This window comes from Syngnathoides biaculeatus, chromosome 22, assembly GCF_019802595.1.
Source record: "Syngnathoides biaculeatus isolate LvHL_M chromosome 22, ASM1980259v1, whole genome shotgun sequence".
Classification (NCBI taxonomy): Eukaryota; Metazoa; Chordata; class Actinopteri; order Syngnathiformes; family Syngnathidae; genus Syngnathoides; species Syngnathoides biaculeatus.
This window is the reverse complement of record NC_084661.1, coordinates 15,607,977-15,628,397: the sequence shown is the minus strand read 5'-3', so window position 1 is coordinate 15,628,397 and position 20,421 is coordinate 15,607,977. Positions and strand designations below refer to the sequence as shown.

At 44.5% G+C, this 20,421-nt stretch overlaps 2 protein-coding genes across 2 annotated transcripts; both read left to right on the top strand.

The window, feature by feature from the left end:
- The first annotated feature begins 2,939 nt into the window (after positions 1 to 2,939).
- On the top strand, positions 2,940 to 15,676 carry top2a (DNA topoisomerase II alpha). Its single transcript, XM_061810802.1, has 35 exons — positions 2,940 to 3,130; positions 3,640 to 3,789; positions 3,871 to 3,961; positions 4,056 to 4,119; positions 4,298 to 4,443; positions 4,856 to 4,953; positions 5,044 to 5,256; positions 5,372 to 5,545; positions 5,687 to 5,788; positions 6,434 to 6,571; positions 6,645 to 6,783; positions 6,867 to 7,024; positions 7,720 to 7,845; positions 7,954 to 8,064; positions 8,377 to 8,482; positions 8,619 to 8,728; positions 8,802 to 8,894; positions 8,984 to 9,098; positions 9,185 to 9,306; positions 9,750 to 9,898; positions 9,999 to 10,230; positions 10,336 to 10,470; positions 10,940 to 11,140; positions 11,223 to 11,418; positions 11,496 to 11,587; positions 11,657 to 11,800; positions 11,886 to 11,969; positions 12,198 to 12,407; positions 12,511 to 12,622; positions 12,725 to 12,886; positions 13,397 to 13,565; positions 13,661 to 13,719; positions 13,832 to 13,948; positions 14,040 to 14,254; positions 15,383 to 15,676. The coding sequence occupies exons 1-35, from the start codon at positions 3,113 to 3,115 to the stop codon at positions 15,515 to 15,517; spliced, it is 4,686 nt and encodes a 1,561-aa protein (XP_061666786.1). The 5' UTR covers positions 2,940 to 3,112; the 3' UTR covers positions 15,518 to 15,676.
- Positions 15,677 to 16,741: 1,065 nt separating this feature from the next.
- On the top strand, positions 16,742 to 20,262 carry LOC133495891 (gap junction delta-3 protein-like). The gene is made up of 2 exons (XM_061810936.1): positions 16,742 to 17,017; positions 17,452 to 20,262. Exon 2 carries the CDS (start codon positions 17,819 to 17,821, stop codon positions 18,626 to 18,628), a length of 810 nt encoding a protein of 269 aa, XP_061666920.1. The 5' UTR covers positions 16,742 to 17,017; positions 17,452 to 17,818; the 3' UTR covers positions 18,629 to 20,262.
- The last annotated feature ends 159 nt before the right edge of the window (positions 20,263 to 20,421 follow it).

The following is a 20,421-nucleotide window of genomic DNA, read 5'->3' as shown; positions in this document are numbered from 1 at the left end:
CCGGCTCGCAGTCAACTAGCCCAGCCTCGTTTATATTCGCTTCTGCGTTGCTAATAACGGGCGCACCCGTGAGATGTTGCTTATCCCTGCGAGGGGAATCTGCATATCGTGAGTGCCGCAGTGGAAGGAGAGGAGAAGTCATGATGAATTTATTATTATTTTTTTTTTCTCATTTTTCATTCCCCACAGCGCTCCCGGGCGTTTCTCCTCATCCACTGAACGAGATCAAACGCCCCCCCCCCCCCAGCCCCCCACCGCCCTGGTCTGCGCGAATACATTAGCCTACTTTGTTTCTTTCTTTTCGCGTTGGAGCGATTTATTTTGAATGCAAGTCGCACGCCGGTCGACGTTGGGGCCACCTGGTCTGGAAGCAGTCTTTAGTCTTTAGAAATTGCCGGATTTATGATCGTGGAAATACTGGACTGCGGTGCCTTGAGATAAGAGTCATTTGGACCGTTTCTCGCTTTGACTTACGAGCAGAAATCTGTCGTATCTCGAGGCCCGTCCGTCTCGCCGTCCCCGTCTGAGTTGGAGTCGCGGGGTTACAATTTGTTTTGCCATAACAGTGTGCATCCATCCATCCATTTTCTTCGCCGCTTATCCTCACGAGGGTCGCGGGGAGTGCTGGAGCCTATCCCCGGCTGTCAACGGGCAGAACAGGTCGCCGGCCAATCGGTGGGGCACTTGGAGACAAACAGCCGCACTCACAATCACACCACCTAAGGGAAATTTAGATTCTCCAATTATTTCTTTCGGCTTGTCCCGTTCGGGGTCGCCACAGCGTGACATCTCAGATGAACGCTCGTATTTGTTTGGCACAGTTTTTACGCCGGATCCCCTTCCTGACGCAACCCCTCTCGGGGACCCCGAGAGTCTCCAATTATCCAGCCGTCCATTTTCTTTGCCGCTTATCCTCACGAGGGTCGCGGGGTCCCACCACCTAGGGGCAATTTAGAATCTCCAATTAATGTTGCGTGTTTTTTGGGACGTGCGAGCAAACCGGAGTGCCCACCTGGAGAAAAAAAAACTCACGCACACATGCAAATTCCACACAGGCGGGTCCGGGATTGAACCCGGGACCTCAGGACTGCGGGGCCAACGCTTTACCAGCTGAGCCCCCAATGCCACCCATTTCCTGTCTTGTTAAAAAAAAAAAAAAAAAAAAAAAAAGTGACAGCACACCACTGTTATTAAACATGATTTTTATACACATCTATGACTCGGTGCTTTCTCCCCCGCTTCTGCTTCGGCGGCCCTCGGAAAGGGGGAGGGAAAAAAAAATACGCAGCGTCGTCAATAAATAAACAGTGGAACAGGTGGCGCCGAGAGCCCGGCCATCCATCTACTTTACTAACGTCTGCCCAGCGTCAGATGGGTGCCTATTTTGGGGACGGAAAGTACTTTGTCGTTCCTCCTTTTTAAAATGCCCACAACTGCGAAAGGGGGGGAGGGGGGGGGAATCGAGTGTGATGACTCTGTACGGAAAAAATATCGTACGGTGAAAGTGCTGTTAAGTCGTTCACAAGCGGGTGCGCGCGGTGGGAAACCGATTTAAGGGTTTAATTGACCCTGGCGTCAGGGTCATTCGTCATTAGCGGCGTCTTGGGATACAAGTGACCCAATGGATACTTGAACACAAACGGTGGCGCAACATATGTAGACAGATGTTAAAACAACACTCACAGGCTTATATATATTACATATCCTCTGTGAAGAACAGCTACCATTACGGCGTCTGACTGAAGTGTTGTGACCTGCTCCACGCTGCTTTCACCGCCCGAGAGGCCCAGCAATTGCATTTACATCGACCGGCGCGGCGCACGGCGCTCTAATTTAAGACGGGCGCTCGTCGGTCACAATCGCAGCTCGCGATTCGCGCAAGTAACCTCCTGGATGATCGCGGACTCCCGCAAAGACGAAGCATTTTCATTCGACTGTGGTATAAAATCAGCATAATAACAAAGTTGCTTGGGATTCATTTACCTGTATTTCATAAATCGTGTTTTTTTTAAATGTTTATGGATGTATATAAGGTACTTTATTTTACTCATAGGTTAATGATTCACCATATTTTTCATTGGCATCATTTGTTAACTAATTTACTTAGACCGATATTAAATGTATTGAATGAATATATTTCAAAACAATACATTTCATTATATATAATAAATGAATGATTTACTTGTATAAAAAAAATTTGAAAATGCCTAAATGTACATAAAATATTTTATTGCGGTAGCAAAATAATTATTCATACTAATTTTTGAATCCTGTTTTATATGTATATAATTATTATATTATATATTTATATGTATTTATTACATTTTTATTATTTATTTATTATTTTGTTATTTATTATATTAGAATTTTATATATAATATATATATTATTAATTGCGATTTAAAAATTTGTATGAATGATTATTTTGCTACCGCAATAAAATATTTTGTGTACATTTAGGCATTTTAAGATTTTTGTTATTTATTATATTAGAATTTTATATATAATATATATATTATTAATTGCGATTTAAAAATTTGTATGAATGATTATTTTGCTACCACAATAAAATATTTTGTGTACATTTAGGCATTTTAACATTTTTTACGAAAATTATTTTAAACGTTATTTGAATTTTGCTACTACAATAAAATATTCTACGTAAATGTATGCATTCTCACATTTTTTAATGAAAATGATTATTTTTTTTAAATGCATTACACATGCAAACAATTTTTTTTTAAATGAGTGAAAGATGCGAAATTCAGGACCATCGAGGACCCTGTTCGTCTCCCGTTTAACGAAGCCGATTGGCCATTGGATGACGACATTCTCGCTGATTGGTCATATTCCATAGGGGCTGGTTCCGTGCTTACCATTGGAAGAACTGATCACGTTCCCCGTCGTCTCATTGGCTATTGTCGAGTGGCGGCAGCAACATTCTGAGATTTCAAACTGGGGTCTCACTTTCCTTTGTGCTAGCTCACGGGTTGTGGTCGTGCACACGTACTGAGTTTTTTATGTTTTTTAATCCGGGTTTAACGCATTTGTACATTTCAAAAAAAACAAGTCCACACTGAACGAGTGTCCCCGTAGAACAAAGTAGAAGAAAATGGGTGAACCACTAAAGGTAAATGACCACTTGCTGTTCGAGTTCGGACGCTAAACTTCGGCTACTTAGCTAGCGGGCCGAAGTTGGCGACCAACAGTTAAGATTGGTAGGAGGAGAAAAAAAACGGTCAATATTTTTGTCTACAACACTTAAGGCAAGTTGACACAGATGAGAAAGAAAGGTAATAGTGCAGTTCCTTCTCGGAGAGATTTGCCACGGTATAGTTCAAAACTGAACATTTTTTTTTGGGGGGGGGGGGTGTCAACTAACTAGTTCCGACAAAGAAAATAAAATGGCGTCCGAGTTTAAACTAAATCTATTAAATCATTAAAAAAAGAAGTTCAAACCACTATTTTCACACACCTTTTTGGAGAGCCCAAGTATCCCTAGGGGTAATATTTATTACAATGTTACTAAAAGTGATCAAAGTGCCGTACATGGGTATCATGAGCATAGCATAGGCAATTACAAGCATCAACGCTCATACTCGAAACAAATCAAGTGACTTAAATTTGTCTCCTCGACAGTTAAATTTCCTTGACAACAAGCCTTTGGACAAAACCAAGAAGGACCCCAAGCGTATGTCAGTAGAGAGGATCTACCAGAAGAAGACCCAGTTGGAACATATTTTGCTCCGACCGGATTCGTACATCGGCTCAGTAGAGACTGTCACGCAGGTAAGACTTGATTTAAGTTCATTGCTGGATCTAAAAAAAAAAAAAAATGCATGCAAACTCACTTGCTTCATTTTTCCTCAGCAAATGTGGGTGTACGATGAAGACATTGGAATGAACTGCCGGGATGTGACATTCGTGCCCGGGCTTTACAAGATTTTTGATGAGATACTTGGTAAGTCAAATAAATCTATGCGTCTTACAGTCCAATGGAAAATTTTTTTATATACTTTTGTTTGCTCATGGAAGTATTCCCTCCCTTCTTACAGTAAATGCCGCAGACAACAAGCAGAGAGATAAGAACATGTCCTGCATCAAAATCAACATTGATGTGTGAGTATGACATGCTTGCATTCACAGATCAGGTTAGGTACAGTGGAACTTTCTGGCAGAAACCAACATTTTACACCACAAAATGAAATCAATAAATACATTGAGCCAAATCATCATCAAGTCCGCTCGCTTTTATGCGTTTTCACGGAAGCTCACTCCTTCACCGTCTCCCTTACAGCGAAAACAACACCATCAGTGTGTGGAATAACGGCAAGGGGATCCCGGTGGTGGAGCACAAGGTCGAGAAAGTTTACGTGCCTGCTCTCATTTTTGGTCAGCTCCTCACCTCCAGTAACTATGACGATGACGAAAAGAAGGTCACGGGTAAGATTAGCCATTGTGCAATCTGATTAACTGTAATTTAGAGATGCGTTTTACAGCCTTAATGCAAGATCACCTTGCCTCTGCTTTTTTTTTTTTTTAAAAACAAAAATTCAACTATAATTGACAAATAAAGTAAAATTCAAAACAATGTTGTTTTTTTTTTTTCTCATTCTGGGATTTGACTTGTTTCTACTCATATCGGAAAAAAAAGTTTAAAACTTTAACTGGCATTCCTTGATAAATTCACCATTAAATGGGTTAGGGTTTGTCCATGAATGAGTACCATTTGCAGATTTACACAAGAAACGTGACGGAGAAAGATAATTTGTCTAAACGCCCGACATGAATTGGCCTCACGTGTTGGTTCTGGCGTCTTGACTTGACACCGGTGGGTCCACGCCTGCATTTATAGGTGGACGTAATGGATATGGTGCCAAGCTGTGCAACATCTTCAGCACTAAGTTCACCGTTGAGACCGCTTGCAAAGAATCAAAGAAGACTTTTCGACAGGTAAAGACTAAAGACCAAATATATTACAGAATATTTTCTTGGGTTCTTTCCTTCAAATGTCCCTTCACGTACGCACTTTTCTCGCCACAGACGTGGTACGACAACATGGGCAGGGCCGGGGATCCTACCATCAAATCGTTTGACGGAGAGGATTTCACCTGCGTCACCTTTCGGCCAGATCTGCCCAAGTTTAAGATGAGCATCCTGGATAAAGACACGGTGGCGCTGATGACCAGGAGGGCCTACGACATTGCTGGCTGCACCAAGGGTGTCCGTGTGTTCTTCAACAGCAAACGACTGCCTGTTAGTTAACGTGTCGTCTACTTATCAGGAAGCGTCAGCGGTCCTTATTCATGCTTATATAAATACCTAAAACATTTCCACCCGATCTCTATTTCCTTGTCACCCTGCACCCTAGGTGACGGATTTCCAAAGCTACGTGGGCCTGTACGTGAAGGACAAAGTGAGCGAGACGGGTAATGAGCTCACAGTCATTCACGAGGCTGTCAACGGGCGCTGGGAGGTCTGCCTCACCGTCAGCGAGAAGGGCTTCCAGCAAGTCAGCTTTGTCAACAGCATTGCCACGACCAAGGTACACCGTTACACCGGATTAGGCGCTCTCCCGATAGCACTTATTCAGATGCATTCTCTTGACAGGTCAATAGAGTCATTTAAGATGATTAATGTGGTTGTTTTGCTAAGTAGGTTTGAGTAACTGTCCTCTGAACCACAGGGTGGGAGGCACACTGATTACGTGGCTGATCAGGTGGTGAGCAAGCTCATTGACGTTGTGAAGAAGAAGAATAAAGCTGGCGTGGCCGTCAAACCTTTCCAGGTTAGGCTGTTTTTTTTTTTTTTTTAAATGCACAAAAACCGTAGACTACTTTGGTTGTGATACAATAAACTCACGCGTAAAGCCTTGAGTATGGTTCATGGGTGGACCTGCAGTAAGTGACAATGTGCAATATTGTGTCCCCCCCCCCCCCCCCACACACACACACACACAAACACACACTTCCTTTAAACACTTAAACTTTTTATAACGTTTTTTTAATAGGATTTTTGAGTGCCTGTTCTCTCTCTCTCACTTGTAGTTCTCCAAATGAGAGGCAAAGTGTGCTTGCTTCAAGCTGTTACCACCTGTTGAATGTAAAACTGACACATGAGATGAAATGGGAATTAAATTTTGTTTAAAATGATCGACAAAACTTTATAATGCCATCTAAGGAAAATCTATCTTAATGTGAAACACCATAGACAGGCTAATGGAATTTAGCTGCGATACTTGTCAAATTAAACCGTCAAACAACTTGTACCGTAACACACATGGAGGAGTAATGCATACAATACTCACAGGCATATTTTTTTTCTGGGCTTGGTGGATATTAGAATTCAATTTAAAGTTGTGACTGTCTGATTATATATTCAAAAGGGACATTCTGTGATGAGCAAGTCATGACTAATTTCCATTCACATCCAGGTGAAGAACCACATGTGGCTGTTTGTGAACTGCCAGATTGAGAACCCCACGTTTGACTCTCAAACTAAAGAGAACATGACTCTGCAGCATAAGAATTTCGGCTCCACTTGCTCGCTCAGCGAGAAGTTCATTAAACAGGTAAACGTCCGCCGGCATCCCTCACGGCCTCTCTGAGCTCTCTCCCGTTCGCTAAGCCGTCTCCTCACTACAGGCCATCACCTGCGGAATAGTCGAAAATATCATGAACTGGGTGAAGTTCAAAGCTCAGCTGCAGCTCAACAAGAAGTGCTCAGCAGTCAAGCACAACAAAATCAAAGGGGTGCCCAAGCTGGATGACGCCAACGACGCAGGTACCGTTTTGTCACGTCGGCACAGTCTGTCCAGAGACGACGGGCCAGTGGGGCAGAAACCTGTAATGACTGCCGTCTGGCAGGTGGCAAGAACTCCATCGGCTGCACGCTCATCCTCACCGAGGGAGACTCGGCCAAGACGCTGGCAGTGTCCGGGCTGGGCGTGGTCGGCAGGGACCGCTACGGTGTCTTCCCTCTGAGAGGCAAAATTCTCAACGTGCGAGAGGCCACTCACAAGCAGGTTGGATTTTTCTTCATCTAAAACTACATTCCTACGTCATGTCACGTCACTTTCTCCAACTGTTTCCAGTCGCCTCCTCACCATGTCGCTGTTGGTTCGTTCCAATTCTCTCCCGTCTTGGAGGGCTTTTTTTCAATCAGGTGGCTTTAGCCGCCATACCTGTGAGAGTTGGAGGAAATGCTTGGGAGATTAAGTGCCTTGGTCGGTGGCCATTTGATATTGTGGCACCACGTCCTGTATTGCAAATTGCAACCCCTATGTGGTGCCACACATACATATGGAAATGAAGCGCCATCTCATGATGGTATTCATGTGTGTCAGTGATTAGATCAGCAATTTCCAGATGATCGGATTGTCCGCGTGGTCCCGTAGAGTGGCCTTTCAGATCCCCAGATTTCGTACCACTTAACATTTTGTCTTTGAGGGCATTTGAAGGCCACGGTGTGACAGGAATAAATGCAAAATATAAATTATATCAAAGAGCCCATCACCAACGCCAATTCAGGAATAACGCAAGCCATGCTTGCTTGTTTTCAAAACAGCGGATACCGTAAACAAATGATTTTCTTAAAGAAAAATGTGTATTTTACTTATATATGGAAGCTTAATCGGCATCCTATATTGTCTGTTGTTCAAGGATTACATTTCTCCAAGGTGTGTTGGAGTTGTTCTTATTGATTGTATGTCTCTCAAAGATTATGGACAACGCAGAGATCAACAATGTCATCAAGATCCTCGGCCTGCAGTACAAAAAGAACTACAGTGACCCGGAGTCACTCAAGTCCCTGCGCTACGGCAAGATCATGATCATGACTGATCAGGTTTGCTTTTAGTGTCCTTTGAACTTTTTTTTCCCCCAACCCCCTAAATCAGTTCTCGCCAAGCCATGGAAGTGCCACTAATCCTGAATTGTATCATATTTGGAACAGGATCAAGACGGCTCCCATATTAAAGGTTTGCTGATAAACTTCATCCACTACAACTGGCCGTCATTGCTGCGCCACAACTTCCTGGAAGAGTTCATCACTCCCATCATTAAAGTATGTAGCTGGAATTTGTGACAACGCTGCCACCTGTTGCCCAAATCTTGAAAGTTTTTTTTTTTTTTTTAAATCAAAATCTGTTTTACAACCTTTGACTCAATTTTGAGGCTTATACATGGGTTAAATGTACCTTTTGTCTGCTAGTGGAAGATAATTCAATTGTTCTTCCTGTCACAATACATTTCTGGCATAGATGGATAAACAAAGATGCTTTTTTTTTTTTGTTGTTGTGCATAATTGGAGAACAGCTGAAATCTGTCAAGGCACAGCGGTCAGAAGTCAAATTACATTTCTTAAATTTCTCTTCAGGCCTCATTCAAGAAATCCCAGCTGTCGTTCTACAGTATTCCAGAGTTCAACGCCTGGAAGGAGAGTCAGGCCAACTACAAATCTTGGAAAGTCAAATACTACAAAGGTTTGTCACAAAGCCCTGTGTGGTAGTAAACAAGCCAAGTAAGCTTCCTTCCCTCCATACCTGACCAATGTCACGGTTTGTGGTTTATCTTCTCCGGGTCTTTCTAATTGGACGTCTGTTCCGCCTCTCCAATCAGGTTTGGGAACCAGCACATCGCAAGAAGCCAAGGAATATTTCTCTGACATGCAGAGACATCGTATTCCATTCAAATATATCGGGCCTGAAGACGATGAAGCCATTACCCTTGTAAGTCATGTGTGTTTGCATCGTGGCCATTTTTTTTAAACAAATGAAATCTGCATCCTCTTCTTTGTGGTAGGCCTTTAGCAAGAAAAAAGTGGATGAGCGCAAAGACTGGCTCACCAATTTCATGGTCAACAGACGCCAGCGGAAGGAGCACAACCTGCCCGAGGTTGAGCCCAGCTTCATTTAAACGTGGTTTTATCGATTTATCTTGTTCTCAAACACTCCAAAGTTACTGGTTTGCTCCCCTGCCCGCAGGAGTATCTCTACGGTCAGTCCACCAAGCATCTCTCCTACAACGACTTTGTCAACAAGGAGCTGGTACTTTTCTCCAACTCTGACAATGAGCGGTCCATTCCCTGCCTGGTGGATGGTGGGTCAATACAGTCGGACTCTCAGCGACGCTGATAAATTTGGGAACGTCCCTAATATGCGCGCGTTTGTTGCGGTTTGTCTTAGGTCTGAAGCCGGGCCAGAGGAAGGTACTGTTCTGCTGCTTCAAGAGAAATGACAAACGAGAGGTGAAGGTGGCCCAGTTGGCTGGTTCTGTGGCTGAGACCTCAGCGTATCATCACGGAGAGGTAACTGTCGCAATTGGCCCGTGACTATTTCTGTTGAATTGGTATTTGTCTGTATGGAATTGTTAAAATGTCTTATCCCACCATTAGATTTTTTTTTTTTCTCTCTTACAATGCCGTAATGCCATTGAATACCTTGAAGGCCACTAAGTAAACTACAGACCTCCAAAAAGGCTGAATCATGTAGTGAAAATGATTCTTAGAGGTTTGTATTCGGGTTTTCCAGTTTGGTAATTTTATGTGATATTCATTTATCTATTTTTGTTTGTTAGCAGACCACTTCCTTGTTATTAGAGGATGAAGCATAGATGGTGCAGTCAATATGATATTTGCTCAGTACTCTGTGTGTGTGTGTGTGTGTGTACACAGTAGCACTTATGGACAAATGAGAGGAATGAGAGAGGCTTCACCCGTCCGTTCCTGACAAAACAAAACTTGATTTCCAGGTTTCCCTGATGATGACCATTGTTGGATTAGCCCAGAACTACGTGGGAAGCAACAACTTGAACCTGCTGCAGCCTCTTGGTCAGTTTGGAACGAGGCTGCACGGCGGCAAGGACTCTGCCAGCCCCCGTTACATTTTCACTATGCTCAGGTCAGCGGTCGGCGTTTACCAGTGAAATGTCGCTCAATAAATTTGCGGTCGAAGAAAGTACTGGCAGTTTAATAATATGCATAAAATGCTAACCCTCCAGCCCGCTGGCCCGCCTTCTTTTCCCCGCAACGGACGATAATCTGCTCAAGTACAACTATGACGACAACCAGCGCGTGGAACCCGAGTGGTACATTCCCATCATCCCCACCGTGCTGATCAACGGCTCCGACGGCATCGGCACGGGCTGGGCCAGTAGAATCCCCAACTACGACGTCCGAGAGATCGTCACCAACATGACGCGCATGCTCAACGGAGAGGAGCCGCAACCCATGGTGAGTGAGATGCAGGACTTTTTTTGGGGGGGATATAACAAGCGGATCACCGGTGAAGATGATGCTTATGATTTGATTTAAAAAGCTCTTTTTGTCTTCTTTAAGCTTCCCAACTATAAAGGCTTCAAAGGAACAATTGATCAGCTGATAGACAATCACTACTTCGTCTGTGGCGAGGTGGCCATCATTGACTCCACCACCATTGAGATCACGGAATTGCCTGTCAAAACTTGGACACAGGTTAGTTGCCATTTAATCGAGACGTCCCTATTACCCACTGAACAGACACAGCGCTAGGTGCACGTAACAATTAATGCAAAGAATCAAACTCAATCTCCAAAGGCCCAATTTGGGCCCCTGGCCTGACAATCTTTCAAAACTAGCCATACAAATGATGACGGTGAGGGGCAAATATTTTATTTCCCTCATACGTCGCCTTTTGTTTTAGCAATTAAAGAGTTGTAACTACAATACAATGCCTGCATAAAGAACTTCGATACCACGGGGGAACTGAATCATCTCTGTGGAATCATAGATGACAAAACATCAAACGTCATATCCTCGTATATGTTATTTTCATAGCTACACAGTGCTTACATTATCCCATTAAAATACTCTGGTGTACCTAATGATGTGGCGGCAGTGCAATGGCTAACTGTTGAACTCGTCGGTTTCCTTCTTGCGACGACCTCATCGACTGTGTTTCCAGACTTACAAGGAGAACGTTCTGGAGCCGATGCTGAACGGTACAGAAAAGGTGCCGCCTCTGATCACAGACTATAAGGAATACCACACCGACACCACGGTGCGATTTGTGATCAAGATGACTGAGGAGAAGCTGCGCGAGGCGGAAGCGATGGGCCTCCATAAAGTCTTCAAGCTGCAGAATCCGCTCACCTGCAATTCCATGGTACATTCAGCAAGTCGTCAGCATCAAACTGCAAGAATATAGCGATCAAATTGTTAACTTTATACTTTTGTCTTGATTACAGGTTCTGTTTGACCATGTGGGAAGCCTGAAGAAGTACGAGTCCGTGCAGGATATCCTCAAAGACTTTTTCGAGTTGAGGTTGAAGTACTACGGACTGAGAAAGGACTGGTTGGTGGGCATGTTGGGGGCCGAAAGCGCCAAGCTCACCAATCAGGCCCGCTTCATCCTGGAGAAAATACAAGGAATCTTGGTCATTGGTGAGTGGTTGTTGCAGGATGGCACGCGTCACCGTCACTCGAGTTCCTATTTGCTAATATTATACGTCTACACGCAGAGAACAAACCGAAGAAGGAGTTGATTCGCATGCTGCAGCAAATGGGTTATGACTCTGACCCGGTCAAGGCCTGGAAACAGGCTCAAGACAAGGTAAAGCCCTGGGAAAGAAGTACGTACAGTCGGCTTCCAAATATACTAAATATCACATGTGGTCATTAGAATGAGGAGCAAGCTGAGGAGGATCAGGAGGAAACGTCAGAGGAGGACAACAGTGGCCCAGACTACAACTACCTGCTAGGCATGCCCATGTGGTACCTGACCAAGGAGAAGAAGGAAGAACTGTGCAAGCAGAGAGATGCTAAGGTCAGTTGCTTAACTTCACTCTTATCTTGCTCCTTTTGATGCCTTTGCTATTTTTGACCTTTTGTTCCCCGATCACGCTTTGCAGATGACAGAGCTGAACACACTGAAGAAGAAGACGCCATCTGACCTGTGGAAAGAAGACCTCGCTGCCTTTTTGGAAGAACTTGAGGTACTTGCCCATTTTTTCGTCTCTTGGCTATGTATAAAATTCCATTTTGATCTTTTTTTCACAATCTTTGAATTAGATTTCATCAGGCTCACCACAGATAGAAAATCTCAGACTTTTGAAAATACTAAACCTGTTACAAAGTACTCCTTTTAAAGTATTCCTTTGCGACGAGTCTTCCTGTCAAAAAAATGGGAAACTAACTGTCTTAATTTTTCTTTTTCACACCAGTGCGTTGAAGCCAAAGAGAAGGAGGACGCCGCAATGCCCGTCGTAAAGACTTCAAAAGGCAGAGGCATGAAGATGAAGGTCAAAACGGAAACTCAGCCCACGCCACAGGGCCGCCGCGTCATCCCACGCGTCACCAGTGCCATGAAAGCCGAGGCCAACCGAAAGGCCGAGATCCACAAAGGAGAACGCAAGAGAGGCAGAAAAGTCAAGGTGCGTTGCGTCATTTGTGGATCAGGCAGACGTCGCGATAGTCTCGTTCCTAATCATGTTACTGAATGATTATTTTTTTTTTCCCTTGATTGTTCCTTTGCAGAGTGAAGATTTGGCCGTGAAGATGGAGTTTGGGGACGAGGACGAGAGCCCAGAGGAAGTCGGCTTGGCTGCTCGAGTGACAAAGAAAACGAAAAAAACCTTAGGGGAAAAAGGTAAAAATGATACTACAGAATATAAGTGAAAAGAAATCACTGGAGTCGAATTCCAGTGATGCGGGAATAGCGCACAGTAAACGGCACTTCATTTCATTGAAGGGTCAAAGATCGGCAAGCAGACCACCCTGCAGTTCAAGCCGGTTGCCAAGAAGGCCAAAAAGATTCAGTCGTCGGGGGATGAAAGTGACAATTTGTCCGAGAGTGACTCGGAGGTGGAGGACGTTGTTGCCTCCAGAGAGAAGATACAACGCAGCACCAAAGGTACCTTTTAGTACACGGGGTTGCTAACATTTGGGCTCAAGAATAGAATTAATCCTAACATCAGCTTGGTGTAGACTGATTCCATGAACATGGGTGAAAACAGAGAGGAGCTTTGTCAGAAAAAGGCACTCAGTGTTGCCAATTTAACGAGTTATCATACCTATTTTTCAACTTAGGAACTAACTATATAACCTCCATCAAACAATTTCAAAGTTAATTTTCACATTGGACATTTGAAGGATTCAATTTATTTTTACAGTGTTTCAGTGCAGCGTCAGCTCTTGTTGGTTCACACATAATTTCTCCAGGAACTGCATTTTCTAATTCATTTAATCTTGGCTTCATTATTGCACTGGATGTCATAAATATGGCGTTTAAAAAAAAAAAAAAAAATTACGCCTCATAATTGATGGCAACCAATTTTGCAGAATTTACAGCTCAGGGTCCTCAGTTTAATATCACTATTCAGTATTACTGAATCCCACTTTTGTCTGTTTTACTCCATTTCAGCTACCGTCAAGTACCTCATGTCTGATAGTGAGGACGAGTTTGATGATTGTTTGAAGAGCGAAGCTCCAAAAAAGAAAGTTGACACCAGTGACGACGACGACAGCTTCGCCTTCGACCCCAGCACCGTGACGGACAGCGACCCGGACTCTTCCATCGCACCGGAGCCAAAGTGAGTATGAGACAATACGAAGTCTTTGCATTTTATATTTAATGCCCGTCGGTATCCAACCCCAACATTAAAAAAAAAACCAAAAACTTCTGCAGAGTAAAAGTGACAAAGGCTAAAGTGACAGCCAAGAAACAACCTGTAGGCAAGTCAACCTGTAAGTATTTTCTTTGGCTCTCTTGATGCTACAAGCTTGAAAAATGCTCATCTGTAAGTTGTAATGTTCCCACAATTTTTTTTTTCCCGAATTTTTTTTTTTTTGCGAACAGCTCAGTCTGACAAGCAGAAGGCCGCACCGAAGGCGACAGTTCAGCGTAAGACCAAAGCGGCTGCACCCAGGAAGCCTGCCGCTCCGACGAAAGCGGCCGCGTCCAAGAAGGCCGCAGGTATTCACGTTGCCCGTGAATGTCAACACGCGGTCAAAAATTGAGTTTGGCGGCAGACGCCGTTGATCGCAGGCTTCAATTGTTGTCTCAGATGTGAAGCAGCCTTCCATCGTGGATGCCATGTCCAAACCCAAACCTCCGTCCAAAAGTATTCCCTCGTTTGACTCCAGCGACTCGGAGGGACAAGTCGACGTTCAGAAGCCGAAGCCCGCATCCAAACGCAAGCAGGTCGTCAGCGACGACTCGGACAGCCAATCGGTGGATCTCATGTCCCGCATTATGTCCAAATCAACCGCAGGAGCAAAGGTTTGGAACGTTTTGCTTTGGGTGACGTTTGCCTGCTCCAGACATGTGATTTTTCCGTTTATAGACGGGATTAACTCTTTTTTTATATCGCATTGATTAAAAAATATATATATTCTCTGTTTTTCTGCAATATTCTGACCGTGACACGTGCCAGAATCCACACTCGTTCATATCCCGGTCTGACTTTTGCAAACGAGGTGGAAGATTAGATACACGTCCGTTGATTGGTCGAATGTGTTCCTCCTAACCAATGAAAACGCCTGTTGTATATGAGGCCGATCATGGGGCCATTTTCACGTGAACGCGATGACGGCACTCGAGGGGAAAGACGCTTCTCGAGTGAAAGAAATTGATAAATACGTCAAAAATAAGTTCCGGCGGGATTGGCTGGAACGAAAAATTGTCGATACCGTTGGAAAGAAGGAAGTTGCCACTCTGTTGAGCGACTTCAGTCGCAGAATCGATCGACCTGGTAAAGCATTGTGCAGGTGGGGTTAGGATACTATTGAAATATGGATCAAGAGGTTTTAAGGCATTGGGAAGTTCACGCAAAACGACAAAAACATGTCAAACAACTGAAAGCAACGAAAACGAACTTTTCTATAGCTGTTACGTTAAGATGTCAACCCAAGGCCAACAAGCAAACCCAGTTGCAGACGGTGAGAGTTCAGAAGCAATTGTTTGTAAAAATGTCTGTATTATTTACTTGATGTTAATAATTGTTGTCAAATTCATGTGCTTCAATCATTTACTAAAACAAGAAATGAAAACATTTTTGAATGGATACGCGTTATACAGTACATGCTGTGAAAGCACGCTTGCATGCCATGACAAATCTGAATTCAATTTAGTAGTTGTATTTTTGGGGGGTAAAGGTGTGCACCGAAAGAATGAATGAATTATGTGTACATTTTGAAAACAGAATCGCATTTAGTTATAGATGTACTAGATATATTTCATTCATAATGTAATTTCTAAAACTTGCACGTTAAGATTGATGATCATCCTTAGATCGTGCTTGCAGACCCCAGGCGCCCCAACCCCGGCTATTTTTTGGTCTCTCCCCCCCCCCCCCCCATTCAATCAAATCACACGTGAAATGTTGACGCTTTCTCTCTCCCCCAATAGAAAAAAGGAAGGAAGTGGAGCGACGACGAAAGCGTCGTGATTCCAAACAAAGAACCCACAGCCGCACTAGCCAAGGAGAAGCCGAGCAGGGCCAAGAAACCCGTTTGCTACACCCTTGACTCTGATTCCGACTGAAGCGGTGTTCACGTACTGGTAATCATATTTTGTTTGTCACTTTTATCGGTTTTAAATGTTTTCATTATAAATAGGATGTGAATATTTCAATTGTTGTTGTCGTCGTTGCTGTTGTCACTGTCCAACTCTTTCTTAAATAAAGTTCTGTTTTATTGTTTGGACATATTTTACGTACCATGGTTACAATGTTGGATGGATCGGGATGTTTAGACTGACATCGGTGGTTTCAAATGTATGGTCCGTGGGCCAGAGCCGGCCCTTCAGGGGGTCCAGTCCGGCCCACAGGGATAACGATAACTAGACCCCCCCCAAAAAATTTCCTTTTTTTTTTTTTTAAATTGCTAATATCAGTTGTGAGAGGGCGGACTCACTACCACTTGCCACCAGAGGTTGCAATTCTCACATTTTCTTCTAAAAAGGTCTGGGAAACGTGGGGGGGGGGGGTGAAAATGTTCGGAGGGGATGATAAAGATCCAGTCGGTCCAAAGCCACCGAGCAACAATAAACACGACATACTGAAGATAATATCACGCATTTATTCTTTATGCAACACCAGCTTCTCGTTTGCAACATTTAAAAATTAGATATATTTTGAATTGAAGGCACGGTGGGTCAGCTGGAAAAGCATTGGCCTCACAGTTCTGAGGACCCGGGTTCGATCCCGGCCCTGCCTGTGTGGAGTTCGCATGTTTTCCCAGTGCCTGTGTGGGTTTTCTCCGGGCGGGCACTCCGGTTTCCTCCCACATCCCGAAAACATGCAACATTTATTGGACACGCTTAAATTGCCCCTAGGTGTGATTTGTGAGTGTGACTGTCTCGATCTTCCCTGCGATTGGCTGGCAGCCAGTTCAGTGTGCACCCCCCTCCGACCCTTGTGAGGATAGGCGGCAAAGAAAATGGACGTATATTGATTTTGATGTGCTCCGTGTAGTCTACTACGGACTCCGAAGATTATTTTCTGATATGATCGTACGACACGGACCCGGCAAGGATCTTCACTCGACTTCGTCAGATTCAAAAAGTGCAATGCAAATAGGTAAAAACAACAACAACAACAAAATCATCCTCATAAATACTGCTTTATCTTAACCGCTGGTGAAAGAAATTTAATTCCGTCTTTCAATGTGCTGTAGTCATATCTTTTTTTTTTTTTTTTTTTTTTTTTTTTTCTAATGCTTTGCGCTTGCTTTCAAACAGGCTTTTCCTGCTCTGAGAAAAGCCTCATTAGGACGTTGCCATTTCTTGTAAACATCTGCACCGTCTGACTGTCACACGTGTGATCGGCGCACGATTAGGCCCGAACAGGAATTTAGCCGCCCGTCTCCGCCCGCGCAATTAAAACCACACGCCAACCTCCGAGCCGGTGCCATTCGCCCCGAAGACTGGAAAGTGGACATGGACCGCGTCAATCATGGGGTTTTATTTTTTAGTCGGGGCAACCGCGACGCCGGGCCCAAACGTGGACTTCTGAGGCCGAAAGTGATTGTGGAAGTGTGAAAGGTAAGGCAGATTTGTCACCGTTCTTTGGCCTAGCTGAGATTTTGTTAAACGCATAGTACAAGTCCTCACATGCGACTTGAGTAGAACAGAACAGAGGGAGGGGAAAAAAAAAGAATTGATTTGGCAAGAAACATTTAAAAAGTACAGACTGTATTCAAGTTGCAATATCAAAATTAATCGTACTGTTATATAGAATACTAGTTTGATTTTTTTTTTTTTTTTTTTTTTCCCCCAAGAGCTGACTCGGAATGACTCAGCAAATTGTGCTATCGTTAAAAAAATGTGTCGCCATACCTTTTGCTAACTTTCTGAGCCGTCTAACCAAAAACTCCTCCGTTAGCTAAGGATGAATTCAATAAACGGACAAAATACATCGTCTTGCACCTTCGGGCGTTTCATTTCCATCTTGTTTCTTGGTTTTTTTTTTTTTCCAGATGAAACAGAGAATTTCCAAACGCCAAGAGCTGGTGCTTTTTTGGGGGCCAGCACATGACGCGACACTTTGGCCTCAGTTCCTGGAAGAGGTTCCCACGATTCTTTTCAAATTGCTAGCGGGTGGCGATCTCCTCGCGTCGTCCTTACCGTCCAAGATTTCAAACAAAATGTCAACCAGGATGGCCTAAGTAGTAAAAACGAAGGTTTCTAAATATAGGGGGCACAAGTCAAAAGTGACCAGAATAGTTAAATACTTGAAATAGATTAGCAGCAACTACCCGTGCAGAAGAAACGAAACCAAAAACCTTTCAGTTCTCAATTGCCGGCAGATTTGAGCACGAGTCGCGTGGACTGGTCGCCGCCGCCATGGGGGAATGGAATTTCCTCAGCGGACTCTTCGACCACCTCCAGGCCCACTCGCCCATGCTGGGTCGTTTCTGGCTCTTGCTGATGCTGGTTTTCAGGATCCTGATCTTGGGAACGGTGGCCAGCGACATGTTCGAGGACGAGCAGGAGGAGTTCGCGTGCAACACGCTGCAGCCGGGCTGTAAGCAGGTGTGCTACGACCAGGCCTTCCCCATCTCCCAGTACCGCTTCTGGGTCTTCCACATCGTCCTCATCGCCACGCCGTCGCTGCTCTTCCTCATGTACGTCACGCATCATCACAACAAGAGAACAGGCGGCGACAAAGTACCTCGAGCCGACAGAGAGACCCGCCAGTTGAGGAGGCTCTACGTCGTCCACGTGGCCTTTCGGTTGTTCGCCGAAGTCGGCTTTCTCGTCGGCCAGTGGTGGCTTTACGGCTTCAAGGTGGAGGCCCAGTACCCCTGCGACCGCTTCCCTTGCCCCTACACCGTGGACTGCTTCACCTCGCGCCCGGCCGAGAAAACCGTCTTCCTCTGCTTCTACTTCATCGTCGGGATCTTGTCCGCCATCTCCAGTTGCGTCGAGCTCCTCCACAGCTCCGTCAAGTGGTTCTGCTCCGGCCGGGAGTACCGCGACGACCCGAGCGTCCACAGCTACAAGTCGGCAGGGAGGTCTTCGGGAAAGGCCGTGTCGGACTACGAGTCCGGCGGCGGGAAGAGCAGGAAGGGGCCGCGCAGGAGCGGCAAGAAGAGCAACGCTTCCAAGCACAGGGATGGAAAATATGTAAACGGCAAGGCTTTCATGGTGTAATACGCTACGTATGGATTCGTCGATAACATAATCGCCTCGAGCTGAGAGGCGAGGAAGCCCTTGAAAACTTAAAAACACAAGAGGATCAAGACTGCTGATAACGTGCTCGCACTTACAGTGAAGAAAATAAGTATTTGAACACCCTGCTGTATTGCAAGTTCTCCCAGTTGGAAATCACGGAGGGGTCTGAAACTTTCATCGTAGGTGCACGTCCACTGTGAGAGAGATCATCTAAAAGTCCAGAAATCACAATGTATGATTTTTTTTTTTTTTTAAAGATTTGTGTGATACAGCTGCAAATACGTCTTTGAACACCTCAGAAAACCAATCTTAATATTTGGTACAGTAGCCTTTGTTTGCAATTACAGAGGTCAAACCTTTTCCTGTAGTTGTTCACCAGATTTGGGATATTTTCCATTAGATTTAAGTCTGGAGACAGGCTACGTCACGCCAGTACCTCGATATGCCGCTTGGGGAGCCACTCCTCGGTTTTCCTGGCCGTGTGCTTCGGGTCATTGTCATGTTGAAAGACCCGGCCGCGACCCATCTTCAATGCTCTGACTGAGGGAAAGAGGTTGTTCCCCAAAATCTCACAAAACATGGCCACGGTCGTGCTCTCCCATGTGCAGAAAAACACCCCCGTGCTGCACAGTAGGGACGGTGTTCTTGGGATGGAACTCATCATTCGTCTTCCTCCAAACACGGTTAGTGGAATTATGACCAAACAGTTCCATTTTGGTGTCATCTGACCACAAAACCTTCTCCTGTGACTCCTCTGTATCATCCAAATGGTCATTTGCAAACTTAAGACAAGACACCTGTATCACACAAATCAAATTAAAAAAAAAAAAAAAATCATACATTGTGACTTCTGGATTTTTTTTTTTGATTATCTCTCTCACACCGGACATGCACCGACGCTGAAAATTTCAGACCCCCTCCGTGATTTCCAAGTGGGCAAACTTGCAATACAGCAGGGTGTTCAAATACTTATTTTCTTCACTGTAAGTAGCAAGTACAGATACTCGTGTAAGAGTGCCAAAAGTAGAAGTACAGCACTGATTCGCCTCAAAATGTACGCGAGAATAATGACAGATGTCGTCCAGATGAATAAACTCTTGCGTGCAAGGGGACCAACTGCCCAACTGCACCCTAAAAACTGGTCTAAGAGGTTTCTTTCTCCCTGGGTGAGGTTATACTGTGTACTGGATGCGCAACAAGAGCAGGCAGTTATCGTCGGCTTTGCCATAAAACTATACAATTACAGGAGCGAGACAGAACACCACCCGCTGCTTTCTTATCCTCACATGAAAACAAAAGATGATCAAGTCATTTCTCGCAACTACTGCTTGGGATCCACTTTTGCCACAGATTAGTCATCTGGCGTCAAACGGCGGCGCTCAGTTCCACCCATACTGAAAGGCACCGGCGGCAGATTTATATTTTCCATCATTAAAGTTATTCCGGGGCTTCGCATCACATCGCACAAGTTATGTCACGTCTCTCGGGATAATAGCGGCAACGGAAGAGGGGGAAAAAAAACATGCGGCAGTGCTTTGCAACATTTGTGACGCAAAAAGAAGTGTTTAGATATATAAACAAAGATGAAAAAAAGATTATTATTGGACCAGATCTCAAGGAAAAACTTCAGTAATATTAAACAATTGGTATTTACAACTTCAGACGAGCAAAAGAATAAACATTCTATGTTGTTATGTGGGCAGCTCATATCTGCTTGCCACCATGACAAGAAAAACAAAACCCGCCGTTTCTCTTTGAATCCAACTCGCCTT

Bases quoted from the DNA above. Each gene is read 5' to 3' on its own strand.
- top2a (XM_061810802.1), top strand. The intron at 4,120-4,297 runs GTGAGTATGACA...TCTCCCTTACAG, and splicing joins ATCAAAATCAACATTGATGT to CGAAAACAACACCATCAGTG. The intron at 11,801-11,885 runs GTCAGTTGCTTA...CACGCTTTGCAG, and splicing joins GCAAGCAGAGAGATGCTAAG to ATGACAGAGCTGAACACACT.
- LOC133495891 (XM_061810936.1), top strand. From the start codon at position 17,819: ATGGGGGAATGGAATTTCCTCAGCGGACTCTTCGACCACCTCCAGGCC.